The sequence below is a fragment of the Archocentrus centrarchus genome, chromosome 6 (assembly GCF_007364275.1).
Source record: "Archocentrus centrarchus isolate MPI-CPG fArcCen1 chromosome 6, fArcCen1, whole genome shotgun sequence".
Taxonomy (NCBI): Eukaryota; Metazoa; Chordata; class Actinopteri; order Cichliformes; family Cichlidae; genus Archocentrus; species Archocentrus centrarchus.
In genome coordinates this window covers 27,562,939-27,576,253 of record NC_044351.1, presented here as the reverse complement: position 1 = coordinate 27,576,253, position 13,315 = coordinate 27,562,939, and the positions used below count along the sequence as shown (strand labels likewise).

At 40.2% G+C, this 13,315-nt stretch overlaps 3 protein-coding genes across 3 annotated transcripts; 2 read left to right on the top strand and 1 right to left on the bottom strand.

The window, feature by feature from the left end:
- Window positions 1–136: 136 nt before the first annotated feature.
- Window positions 137–3,823, bottom strand: slc15a5 (solute carrier family 15 member 5). The gene is given in 10 exon segments (XM_030730997.1): window positions 137–263; window positions 533–641; window positions 742–873; window positions 1,001–1,189; window positions 1,359–1,545; window positions 1,636–1,856; window positions 1,983–2,152; window positions 2,687–2,909; window positions 3,293–3,656; window positions 3,659–3,823. Coding segments are annotated over 10 exon segments (1,887 nt in total).
- A 1,725-nt stretch (window positions 3,824–5,548) lies between these two features.
- ccdc34 (coiled-coil domain containing 34) lies at window positions 5,549–7,691 on the top strand. The gene is made up of 7 exons (XM_030731003.1): window positions 5,549–5,691; window positions 5,978–6,225; window positions 6,313–6,436; window positions 6,575–6,682; window positions 6,769–6,927; window positions 7,015–7,144; window positions 7,284–7,691. Exons 2-7 carry the CDS (start codon window positions 5,993–5,995, stop codon window positions 7,484–7,486), a joined length of 957 nt encoding a protein of 318 aa, XP_030586863.1. The 5' UTR covers window positions 5,549–5,691; window positions 5,978–5,992; the 3' UTR covers window positions 7,487–7,691.
- A 177-nt stretch (window positions 7,692–7,868) lies between these two features.
- On the top strand, window positions 7,869–13,302 carry rab19 (RAB19, member RAS oncogene family). The gene is made up of 5 exons (XM_030731004.1): window positions 7,869–8,035; window positions 10,221–10,318; window positions 10,863–11,051; window positions 11,481–11,664; window positions 12,798–13,302. Exons 2-5 carry the CDS (start codon window positions 10,268–10,270, stop codon window positions 13,070–13,072), a joined length of 699 nt encoding a protein of 232 aa, XP_030586864.1. The 5' UTR covers window positions 7,869–8,035; window positions 10,221–10,267; the 3' UTR covers window positions 13,073–13,302.
- Window positions 13,303–13,315: the final 13 nt, after the last annotated feature.

Genomic DNA, 13,315 nt, shown 5'->3' with positions numbered 1-13,315 from the left:
ATATGTTTGATTATATCCACAATATCTGTGAAAATGAATAAAATATATACAGTTTAGTCCATCATTTCTTAAGGTGCTGATTTTGACTCAGTAACGTGCAGCGCCAGCGCCAGTAACAGGATCTCAGTGAAGTCATTCATAAAATTGAACCAGTGGAGTGGTCTACAGTGTCGTAGAATCGCAGACTGGCCTTGTGATGCAGCAGCTTCTCAGTCAGAGGGCTGACGGTCAGCGCTTTACCCTGAACCCTCAGGTCTATGTACCTGCACAACATTAGGGGAACCAAAAATACACTTAGAGCTGTGATACATAATTTTTAGGAACATGCTTGTAAAATAAAAATGAAAATAAAATAAGTTTACACTAAGATCATTTAACATCAGTTTCCTACATCCAACTATGTGTTTTCCCGAAACATAAAATGTTTTACCAGCTGCTGAAATGAACCTACAGTGGACTGTAATGGTTTTTGTTAAATTCAAAAATCTAACTGTAGCCTCTATTCCATCATCCTGTATCTTTTATACTGTACCTGTATGATACACTCCAAAACACCAGGGTATTTATAGCCATCAGTGTGGCTAGGAGGAAGAAGAATCTCTCCAAATTGCCATCATGCAGTGTGCTTGGGTAAAAGTTACCTGTAACAGAGTACCGCAGTGGTTATAACTAGTGTCTCTATGTTGTTAGTTAGTACAGTATTTGTATGTATTAGTATTATTATTTATTTATTTTTTTTACCTCCAGAGAGAAAGTATACCAGCTGGATAATGAAGGCTCCTAGAAAACAACCCCCTCCATAGGACAGAGTGAGGAAGTGCAGGGAGATCCCTCTGATGTGGCTGGGGGTGAGGTGGAACGAAATGAGGGAACCTGCCAGAGAGAAGAAAGTGTAGGGTCATCTCTCCTAGTGGTTATTTGTCACACTGTACTTATTTCATAAATCTGAATGATGTGCACAAGCAAAACATGGAGACCTTACAGTAAGTCTCTCACTCACACGCAGGGCTGACGAGAGCTTCTGCCAGACCGAGAAGGATGTACTGAGGAGCCAGCTGGAAACATGGCATCGATGACACTTGCAAAACCTTCCCAGACAGTGTCTGATCCACCAGGGGGTAGGACTTTCTCTGCAGCTCAGACAAACCTGCCACCAGGACTGACAGAGTGGCACACACATGGCCCAGAGCTGGAAGGGGAGGATGGAAAGGGTGGGGTGATGAGAGAGGGGGCTGAGGAATGGGAGGTTGTAATTGCAAGACAAAGAGAGGGAGGGAGAGAAGATACAGGGATATTTAAGAGAAGAAATTATGATGAAGTGTGGACTAGTCGGGGCGTGCATGTGTGGAATTACTCACTAATGAGCTTTACAGGTGGCGGAGGAATTTTTTCCATGGACAGGTAGCAGGTCATTGCACACTCCATCAGTGGGGCTAAGAGCAGCAGTGGCAGGATGCTGATCACATTCATGGCACCGATGGGCAGGAGGAGGTCGTTCAGGTGAAGGTTGGAGTTCATCGTCTGTATGTAGTAACCTGAAGGGATCTGTGGGAAGCATATTCTTAACCAATCACTTGCACATAATGAAACATGTAATATTTCTCGTTCATGCTTTGTAATTTCTCAGCGACCTGCCTGTGTGATGCAGGCTCTGTACAACAGTTGAAGCCCGTAAAGAGGGAAGAGCTTGGCCAGGACTTTGACATTCTCTACATGAGTCTCACTATACCGGCCACCATTGTTCTCTTTCGCCCGGTCTAGCCAAGATGCCACATGTCCACTCAGGTAGCGATAGCGGAGGCAACACAGCTTAATAGAGTTCAAAAAAACTCCCAGTGTAGTCAGTAATGATCCACCTAAGAGGAAGCACAAAAAAACCTGCGTGAGCTCAAGTTTTTCTATCTGTGATCGTCAAAATAAAAGCACAGAATGAGGTTTTCTTTCTCTCCTTTTTCTTTCTTTTTTGTTTTTTGGTATGTTACCTTTCTTGGGTTTGTAGGTGAGTTTGTTGCGCATCATGTGTATGGCGATGAGAGCCAGCAGCACAGATGTGAAGGGGATGAGGAAGCCTAGATTTTTGGCCACAGATTGTTGAATGTAAGCAATACCCAGAAACACAACAGTGGAATTCAGGTTCACCAACCAGTAGAACCTAAATGAAAAACAAAACTCACAGTAAGCCACTGGTATTAACAAATAATAAGTATTTTATTTAGGTATAGTTTGACAGGTCAGACTTAAATCTGAAGTATCTTTGGTCTAGTTTTATCATGTCACTTGGAACAATCTAAATTAATTTGTGAAGGACCTATTGCCATTAAATTTGCTGTGAATATGTATTAAGCATGTAGTGTGGATATACATAGTTTAAATTTTGCAACAATAGTCTAAAGAAGTTTTAAAATTAAAACTACAAATAGTTGGGAAATGTTATTTGCATGCTCATTCCTCTCTAGAGGAAACACTCAATGCACTCTCCTTTAGAATTATCCTCATGTCAGAAAAGGGTTGTTTTTTTAATAATAAGAAAATATTGATTTAATTCTAGCACCACTCTCAGCCACCAGTGGGTTGTCTGAAATCAAACCAAACAGAAACCAACAGAGCAGAACTATAAATGAACTTCCTAAGAAAACCTGTTGGCTAATTACATGGATGACTGTGTCCAGGTGGTGTTACCACCTACCAATTGAAGAAGGTCAGGAGCTGGTGCTGGTTGTAGCCCTGCAGGCTGTAGGCTCCCATGGGACAGAGGATAGCTCGGATGCCACCGATGCCCAGCGCAGCAGCCAGGAGGCCAGTGTAAAACAGGATCTGCTGCTCTCGAGGCTCCAGCTGATGGGTCATGTGGTGATTGCTGATGTAGAAATCCTCAAAGGGAAACGCCACCACAGGCAGCATGGCTGTGCCTGAAGTAGCATGAGATTGTATGGTAGGTGCAACTAGATGATTCTGCATTTCACTGTCAGACATTTTCTTAATGTCAGCTGGTTGATTTGGCATACATTAGATCTGTAGTCAACATTGCTGAAACAAACACAGAAGTGGAAGCAGCCCTGCTGTTTTCTTGGAATTTGAAAATAAACATGAAAGCACTGTAAAAAGTGAGAACAGGCATACAGTTACAAGCAGGTGTCATCTTATCACATCTGGCATCAGATCTTATTTCGTTCTAATATTCTTCTATAACAGCAATGCAGTCTCCAAGATACTAAACACTGCTTAGAAGTCACATGCCTGCAAATTCTTGACAACAGTAACTTGTGTCAACCTTTAATTCATTGTGTCTTACCAAAGAAATGAAGAAAAGCGCACAAGTATAGCACCTTAGTCCTCCCTAGGCAGGCTTCTGCAAACCAGCCAACCAGAACAGGGGTCAGAGTGCTGGCTCCTATGAAGCACAGGTTGACTGTTGCGGCCAGGTAGTTGTCATATCCAAGCTTCACAGTGCAGAAGAGAATCATGTTGCATACAATCCCAAAGAAAGTGAATCTTTCAAAAAGCTCTACAAGAAGTACACAGATAATCACTTGGAGCTTCTTGCAAGACTTCTTTGGTGGTCTCTGGTCTAGATGAGGGGTGTGGGAGACAAGTCGCAATTGGCTTCTGCCCTCCGGCAGTCTCTTAAGGTCTCCTGCTAGCATCCTGTGCAGCTTTTCTGCTTGGTGGGCTGAATGCTGTCATTAAAGAACTCTGAATGAGAACGGCTGCCCTTGCTAGAAGGGAGTATCAGAAACCAGAGCTGGAATCTCTCAACTTGGTGTGACTCTGAAGCTGGACACGTAGGATCAGCCACACCCACCTGCTTTCTGCACATGGCCATATGTGATTATCATCCATCATTATCTTACTCAGAACTGCCTTACGCAGATCTGATACATTATCCAAAACTCTATAGGTGAGGAGTGAAGAACTGGAGCTATTTAGAGAATGATCTTGAAATATTTCTAGCATTTCAAAAGACAAACATGCGACTGCTTTTTTTTTTCTTTTTTTGATCTCTGAAAGTTCTGTCAAGGTTGCAAAAACAGGTTCAACTCCACTTCAAGTCATCTTATACCCACAATATAATTACTCACAAATTTGTTGGAACTGTGCACCACTGATGGCTCCTTCTTGTAACCTTGTGTTTTAAAAGACCTAAACCTTTTTAATGCAAACAACAATTGTCCCAACTAATATTATATCTGATGATTATATTTTCAAATAATTAATTGAAGTGTCAGAAAACAGGGAAATAAACAGCAGTTAAGTTACTGTATTTGTTTAGGGATTTTGAGTTTATTCACTATTTAACTAATTTGTGTTTGAGAAGATCATGCCTGATATAAATAATGTCAATTAATGACCTGCCAATTGATGATAAATATAGTCAATTTATAAAGTCCAGCCCTAGAGTACTGGTTAGCGTCTGTGAATATAACACACCCAAAAACAAATCTCTTCCTTTCAAAGTTAACCTCACCATGGTTGAGATTAACCATGGCTGCTGACACACTAACTAATCTGCAAAACTTTTTGTTTTCAACAAACATAGCCATAGCTGTATTGTGGGAAGTCACAATATGATTGTAACATTTAAAAAAATAAACACATGCAGAAGGTTTTGCAAACCCTCACAAAATGTTACACATCTATGTGAAAGCAGCTCTTCGCTTCACTTCCCTGTACAAGCTCATTTTGACTCGCCTGCTGGTAATTAGACTGAAAATGTTAAGTGAGAGTGAGACAGAGTGCATGTGCTGGTTAACTTCAACTAAGAGCTGTGAGACAGGCGACATTTTATCACTGTAGGAGGTAAAGAAAACCATGCAAGAGCATTCCTTCAGTATAGCTGATTTCTCTAATGTCTTTCCCATTTTTAGGAATGTTCTATGGGGTAAAAATATCTATAATCGAAATAAGAAAAAATCAGTCATTCTAATGAACCTGCTAAAATTACTGACGCTGTATTATTTTTAAATACGCTTATTCATTTCTTTCATGAAGATGCAGCTCATTTTGCATTATAGCCTAGAAAAATTAGAAATCAGTGATTTTTCTTCTACAGCTGTGTTCAGAACTTCATGAATGTCATAATAATTTTGGGGTTTTAATTATTTCTTTGAATTGTTCTTTTTCCAGGCTGGAATGATTGTACAGCAAACATCATTAATGATTACAAAATAATAATTGGGTGCACAAGTTTATAATTATTTTTGATTTTTTTTTTTAACATGGCATTCATGCCCATGTTAAGTGTATGTAAACTTCTGACCACAGCTGTATAGTGTAAAAAACCATGACACATAACACGGATGATGGCCACTGGATAAGTATCAATAAAGCTCAAGGGTTACACAATATGTTGTATTTTAACATTGAATGCCTTTAATTTGATCCTTTAAATTAAAAAGTTAGCCTCTTCAGTGAAATTTAAACTGGCAAGTAACATATAACCTCGGGTATTTGTGACATTAACTAAAAAGCGGCGAATGTGAAACCTGATGAGGACTGTGTTTATAACTGATGGGTATAAAAACGTTTGCGTGGTGTCTCCATGGTTACGGACGCGGCGTCCAGCTGAGCGTGGGGGCGTGGTGTATCATGGGAAAAAGTTTGTAAATCACTTCTAGGTGCTGCGCACTCAGCGCTGGAAGAGGAGTCCTCCTTCCCTGGAGAGAGAATGTTTAAACTGTAACGTTAAACACAGTAAGCTCCTATTTGCAGTTCTTTTTTTTCCCCCAGTGAAGCTAATTAGCACTGTTAATGCTCCGCAGCAAGTTAAACAACACGCTTATGTTGTTGTTAAAGTGCGCTAAGCAGCTGTGCTAACGTTAGCATGTTGCTAAACACATTTGCAGATGACGATGTCCGTATTTGGCCTTAGATTAAAGTGTCTCATTGCCCTTTCTTTGACATCAGTTTACACACTCACGCAGGTAACGTAAAGAAAACACTTGGCGTACTTTGTTCGCTTTTGTGTTGTCTGTTGCAGACACGCTGGATAGTAATGTCTGGAGAGAGGCTACCCAACGGCTTCAGCTCGACCCCTCTCAAAGACTTCCAGTCATCAAAGGGCTTGGGCGACGGCATCCTACCAGACGACGAAGACACCTTTTCTCTGCTTTCTCCAATTTATCATGACAGCTTTGATAGTGACGAAGAAGACCAGAGATCCACCCCAGCTCAGCAGACCTCACCCGAACAAACAGATGACTCCAGGCTCAGTATTTCACCAGTCAGGTGCTGCTGTAAAGCTTTAGATGGAGATCTGGCTTGTATGTGGCATGGCTATATCTGTATCTGACTGTATTTGTGCCTATTTTATAGATGCGAGCTACCAAAAGCAGTTTCAGAGCATTCTGCACCTTCACCTGCTCTCAGTGCATGGGAAATGTGGTTGGTCAGTAAAGCTAAAGAGGAGCGTCTTAAACAGGAAAAGAAAACAGAGAAGGCAAGCAGCCATTAGTCCTGATTTTAATTCCTGCAATATAAGTGCAGTGTTTACTTTTCTGACATTAATTTGTTGTAGTGAGCAGTACTCATTGCACCCCATCTGATTCACTAAAAGCATTTATTTCTCATATATTAGGAACGCTTACTGAAAGAAAATAAAGAAAAGCAAGACAGAGAGCGGGAACATAAAAAGATCATCAAGGAAGAAAAGATCCAAGAATGGATAAAACTTAAAAGAGAACAGGTAAAGAACCACTTCAGTAAAATTGCTATGGGTTAATCTTTTTAATCTGCTACACTAGTCTTTTCTGTTTCTTATTGCAATTCTAGGAGAGACATGAGCAGCTTCTTAAACAAAGAAAGGAGGAGGAGGAGATGCAGAGGCAGCAGGAGAGACGGAGGGAGACTGAACAGAAAGCTCAACAAAAGTACAAAGACTGGCTGCACAAAAAGAACCGAGAAAAAACAGAGAAAGAGAAGAGAGAAAAAGTAATCAGGCTCTTGTTCAGCTGTTTTTTTTTTTTTTAAATGGATAAACAGATTCTAAGAGTTTTTTGTTTTGTTTTTTTTTAACAGGAGGAAGCTGCCCTGAAGGAGGAGCAGGAGATGGAGCGCCGCAGGAGGGCTGAAGAGAAGTTTAAGGAATGGCTGGCAAAGACGAATGAAAAAAGCAGCGCTAGTTCCAAAACACGCAGCTGTCCATCAAGTATGTTTATTTGAATAATCTTGGAGTTATTAACTATATCTTCATTTTTTAATTTGTTTTGCTGCAGTAACTCTGTACCTTATTAGTTTAATTAGACTTTCAGATATTTGTGTCTCTGACCTGCTTTATTTTTCTCAAGGTCCCTATGACAAATCGTACCCATCGCCCAGCTTTATCAATCCAGTCCCCTGGAAACCAGTTCATGTCCCTCCTCCAGAAGCATCCACCCATAAGACATCCAGCAAGAATCCTCTGAAACCGAGGAAAAGCCAACAGAGCCTCAGCGGTGCTTTTAGGCTGAGAAACACTGCAAGTCCAGCACATTTGCAGCAGAGGAGATGACACAGCAGACCAGCGTTTATGACTGGGATGTGGTAACTTAGTTATGGCTCAGATATGATTTCTGCATCACCACAGCTCCTGAGCCAAGAGCTTGCTGAGTCACACAAGGATTTGTATTCTAAGATGATTGTGGTGAAGGCATTTGGTTTGTTATGTTTATTTTTTTTTAATAATGTATTCCCTCAAATATTTAAAAGTCCAGAATACGTTTCTCTGTAAGTGAAATACATTTTTCTTTGATAAGAGGCATCTGTTTCAGTCTCATTCAATGTGTGGTCAACAAAACCACATTTCATTGCACTGAACAAATAAGGCACCACCCGCACGACAGAAAGAAGGTGGCTGGTGGTCACAGCCAAAGATAGACCCAGCTTGGTCAAGTGCCCCTCACACTTCACACATTGTTCTGTGTCCAGCTGTGCCTTGTTCTTCTGTGGGCTGAGATGACGACAGAAAGTAGTGAGGGGGTGGAGAGAGAGAGAGAGAGTCAGAGCAGTAGGCTCAGTCTGTGTTAGCATCTCACTGTGATGCCAATGTGTGAAGCTTGAGGTAAAAATCATTTAAATTATGCTTTTTCTGATGTATTTTTGTGTTATGCTTTGTTTTTCATTCTGTGGTTAACCCCTTAAGGTTAGTGATTGCTGTGGAATGTGTTGGTGATTGTAGTCAAGGGGAGGGGGCTGATAATGCATTTTTAAAAAAATGTTAATCATTGTGGGGTAGGCAGCTCTATGCGAAGTGATAACATTTTACATGAGTAGTTATATTGTAACGAGTCTAAGCTGAGGTATTTGAACACTACGCCTTGTAAACAAAACCTTCCCTCCTGTCATGGACTGAGCTGGTTAGGCACAGGGACACAAAGTATTTTGAAAAAAACTGGCTTAATTTTGTCTTTAAAATAAAAATGACAAAAGTCAAATTGTAGTTCTGGAACCTCAAGGGGCAACAGATGATAAAGTGAGATCATAAACTGCTCAAACTAATTCTACAAGTTCTCCAGTTATCCCCCCTATGATGTAGCAACACTTGGTATCTCCCAGTCAGTATTTTCTGTATTTACTGTATTCACTGATGTACTTTCAGTGTTTCTTTCAAAACTACCTATTTTGCTCTTTTGATGCTAGTAGGCCACAGCAGTGAATAGAAACCTGTAGCACTACAAAACAAGAGAAAGAATTAATAGAAAAAATAAGGTAAAGTAATCTAAGAAAGTCAAACATAGACCCTCAGGGAACTTTCTTAGGTACGCTTTGCTAGTACTGGATTGGACCCCCTTGCCCCTTTGCCATCAGAACTGCCTTAGTTATTCATGACATAGATTCAACAAAGTCCTGGAAAGTCTTCAGAGCTTTTGCTCTATATTGACATGATAGCATCACACAGTTGGTGCAGATTTGTCAGCTGCACATCTGTGATGAGAATTTCCTGTTCCACCACATCTCAGAGGTGCTTTATTGGATTGAGATCTGGTGATTGTAGAGGCCATTTGAGTACAGTGAACTCACTGTCATGTTCAATAAACCACATTGAGATGGTTTGACATAATGTGTTATCCTTTTGGAAGGAGTCACCAGAAGCACACAGAAGTGGTTATGAAAGGATAGACTCAGTCAGCAACAGTACTCAGGCCCAGTGTGTGCCAAGAAAATATCATTCACACCATTAGACCATCAGCAGCAGCCTTAACCATTGATGCCAGGCAGGATTGAGACTTTTTTTTTTTTTTTGGAGTGTTTTTGATATATGTATACAGTGTTTTGATGTATATGTGTATTGATATTTTTTTTTATGTATATAGTGTTTTCTATTCTATTTTATTTTATCTCATCAATATCTGTACTTGAGCCGCTGTAATGTGTAAATTTCCCTGAGGTGGGATCATTAAAGTTTTATCTTATCTTACTCATCAGATCAGGCGATGTTTTTCCAATCTTCTGTTGTTCAGTTTTGGTGAGTCTATGTGAACTGTAGCCACAGTTTCCATGGCCACCAGTGTGGTCTTCTGCTTTTGTAGCCCATCTGCTTCAAGGTTCAACATGTTGAGCATTCAGAGATGTTCTTCTGTATATTTGGTTGTAGTTTTATTGGTTATTTCATTTATTGTTGCCTTTCAACTCAAAGCAGGTTGACTGCTCTCCTCTGACATCAAGACATTTTCACCCAGAGAACTGCTGCTCACTGGATATTTTCTCTGTTTCAGACCATTCTCTGTAAACTTGAGACAAAATCAAAATAAGAGGGTGATTTATGAAATCAGTTATGTGTAGTCATTTAGAAGAAGAAGAAGAAGAAGAAGAAACAGCCTTTATTGTCCCACAGAGGGGAAATTTGGGTGTAACAGCAGCCGCAGTTATTATAAATATAAATAAAGATATAATAATTTACACTATTAAGAAAAGAATATATATAAAATCAACAAACAAGATTAACCTTAATACTACTAATAATAACACTATATACAATGTACATGATGTGCCTGTGTGTTTGTGTTTGTGTATCAAAAACTAAGAACTAAGACGTGTTGAGTAAGGTTTTAGCATATGGAGGATACCAATTTTTATAGCTGTGGCTGCAAGTGCAGCAATCACACCTTAAAATCAGAAGTCTACTCAAAGTGAGTCTCAAGCCCTTTGGCCAACTGTTTTATAATTTATGCCATGTTTTATCTAGTAGTTTTAGCTTAATCTTTAACAGCATTTGGTAACAAATGAATTCTATCTGCCTCTTTCAGGTATTGCGTCCTGTTATACGGCCTAAATAGAAAATCCATTTCCCAAGATGCAGTGGTGCAGGTGGGCTGGCAGCTGGAAATCACAACTTCCAAGACAGGTAGGAGGCGTGTCTTATACTACCTCAGACGTAAACTGAGTGGGGCAGGGGTGTAGCAGGCACAAAGACTGACAGTCTAAAGGGCAGAAGGACAGACTACTCTTATTTGAAGAATGTGACTAATCATACTGTAGATATGGAAACCAACTCAGGATGAAGAAACAGTTTTTGGATCCTGTTTTTTTTCTTGAAGAAAATGGCTTTTGATTCTTGTTATGGGATAATTAAGCTGGTTGTGTAATCTTTTCTGTTTCTTGAATAGAGGTTAAAGAATGGGGTTAAAATAACAGAAGAAACGAGCTGCTAAACTGGATTTATAATTTATTTATCAAGCTCTGGATGGGACTTTCACCTGGAACCACAGTATACAACAGAGTTTCTGCTTTTTCTCAAGGATGTGACTGCTGTTTGTGTAAATATTATAAGTCTTATTGACACAACTTGGAAGGGAGCAGTTCATTTGCACAGAGGCCCACAGGTCTTGGATCTTGTGTTTCAGCGACAGTGTTTTTTTTCTCTCTGTATTCCTCTTGTCACCATGCAGACGGCTGAGGCGGAGATCGAGGACTCTTTTGACTTTCTTTTTAAAATCATCCTGGTTGGGGACTCGGATGTTGGGAAGACCTGTGTGGTGCAAAGCTTTAAATCTGGCATCTTCATTGAGAAGCAGCAAAACACCATTGGTGTTGACTTTACTGTTCGTACCCTGGAAATCGATGGCAAGAAGGTGAAGGTAGGTGACTCTTATTTCAAGCACTCGGATCAAAGCAAGTAGACATGCAGTCATGTTCACATGCTTTGGTGCAATCAGAAAGTGTATTTTCTATATAAGAAATCATTTATGGGATGCATGTGGGTGCACTTTTGTCTTAAAGTAAATAATTGCTTTGTTTCAGTTCTCCAGAGAAAGGGGAAGGGCTGAAAACCTTTCTGTAATATCCTCGGTGTGTCTGTTAGCTTTCTGGGTGTGTTGATTTGTCAGCTGCTAGTTAAAGTCTAGTTATCTAGTTGAAAATTCTGTTTACAAGAGCAATGTTCAGAAACAACTGCAAACTTCAAACAAGATTCACAGCATGCTTGAATAACTTAAAAGTATGCTGTTGATCCTTAACCCACGCTGCTTATCCGGTTAACCCATATTTGTGTTTTCTGTATTTCGCAGATGCAGGTGTGGGACACTGCAGGACAGGAGCGTTTCCGCACCATAACTCAGAGCTACTACCGCAGTGCCCACGGAGCAATGGTGGCCTACGACATCACACGGCGCAGCACATTTGAATCGGTGTCCCACTGGATCAGGGAAGTGGAGCTGTATGGAGCTGCCAGCGTGGTGCTGATACTCATTGGTATGTAAAATGTCTGCATGCTGCAGAACATATTTTTGAGGCGTAGATGTCTTCACGAAAAACCTGGGACCTTCAGTGACACCACCCATTGTCTTCCTTATGTGTTGTTTAAATCACTTTAAACCCCTCCAGGTTAAGCTATTGTCCACGCTGAGAGATGTTAGTTGCAGTATTTCTATTTTTTCCTGATTGCTAAGCATTGAACAATTTCCAAAGGTCAATACATTCACTGTCCACTTTATTAGGTATATGTTCCTAGTACTGGGTTGGACGGCTTGTCTGTCGTCCACCTGGCCCTTACTCGGAGTTTCTGATTTCTCTGACTTTTTATCTGATTTAGTGCTCAGTTCAGTTAAAATAATTATACTGGGTGATTTTAACATCCATGTAGATGCTGAAAATGACAGCCTCAACACTGCGTTTAATCTATTATTAGACTCAATTGGCTTCTCTCAAAATGTAAATGAGCCCACCCACCACTTCAGTCACATTCTGGATCTTGTTCTGATGTATCGCATAGAAACTGAAGACTTAACAGTATTCCCTAAAAACCCTCTCGTGTCTGATCATTTCTTAATAACATTTAAATTTACAATAATGATTACACAGCAGCAGGGAATAAATTGACTCTCTTTCTGAAAGTGCTGTCTCACTAATTTCTTCATTTAGACTGGGAATAAAAAAGAGTTTGAAATGAAATTTTTTGCTTGTGTTTGTTTTTTTCCCCTCGTGCATGATTTTTGGCATAATTATAATTCCATGTGTCTCCCTCCCTTCAGCGGCAGATGCCTGCTCCTCCCTGGTTCTGCCTGTTAAAAAGGAGTTTTTTTTCTTCCCACTGATGCCAAGTCCTTGCTGATAAGGAGTCATTTGATTGTTGGGGTTTTCTCTGTATTATTTGAGGGTCTTTATCTTAAAATATAAGATATCTTGAGGTAACTGTTGTGAAATAAAATTAAATTGAATTCCAAAAAGTGCCCCATACCCCACTTTTTTGAAGGGGGTATCTGTGAAGATTTGGTTATATTAGGTGTTACACTAACAGAATAGTTTAATTGAAGATAATACCAATCATAGCTGCAGATATCTGCTTCACTTGTTTTTACTAACTCTGGTTCTGTTCACCACTACAGGTAATAAATCAGACCTCCATGCCAAGAGGCAGGTGCTGTTCGAGGATGCGTGCAATCTGGCAGAAAACAGTGGTGTGTTGGCTGCTCTGGAAACCTCAGCCAAGGAGGCCCAGAACATAGAGGCTGCCTTCATCCTTATGGCTCGGGAACTGATGGCACGCAATGGTATGACCATCATAAATGAGGGCTCTGAAAACTCTCCTGAGTTCATGCTGAGTAACAGCTCTCACCCAGTCCCTAGTGCTGTGGCTTCAGATAAAAAGTGTGGGTGCTGAGAAGGCTGAAGCAGGGAGTCATTTGAAGAGTGGTGATTGGTGGCCTGAATCCTCAATTTACCTGTGTCAGAAGTTTCTCAACCAGAGAAGGAATTTTATTTAAAAAGAAACTTTATGTTGCATCATGTGTTTGAATACTGGTTTTGTATGTTTTGACTTTTAATATTTAACATTTTGTAATATTATTCTGAGGATAATGAATGTGATGACAAACCACACCTCTGCTGGAGGACTCTGTACACA

Excerpts from the sequence above, each read along its gene's own strand:
- ccdc34 (XM_030731003.1), top strand. The coding sequence starts at position 5,993 with ATGTCTGGAGAGAGGCTACCCAACGGCTTCAGCTCGACCCCTCTCAAA. Across the intron at positions 6,226-6,312 it reads CTCAGTATTTCACCAGTCAG|ATGCGAGCTACCAAAAGCAG; the intron begins GTGCTGCTGTAA and ends CCTATTTTATAG. Across the intron at positions 6,437-6,574 it reads AGGAAAAGAAAACAGAGAAG|GAACGCTTACTGAAAGAAAA; the intron begins GCAAGCAGCCAT and ends CTCATATATTAG.
- rab19 (XM_030731004.1), top strand. The coding sequence starts at position 10,268 with ATGCAGTGGTGCAGGTGGGCTGGCAGCTGGAAATCACAACTTCCAAGA. Across the intron at positions 11,052-11,480 it reads TCGATGGCAAGAAGGTGAAG|ATGCAGGTGTGGGACACTGC; the intron begins GTAGGTGACTCT and ends TGTATTTCGCAG. Across the intron at positions 11,665-12,797 it reads CGTGGTGCTGATACTCATTG|GTAATAAATCAGACCTCCAT; the intron begins GTATGTAAAATG and ends TCACCACTACAG.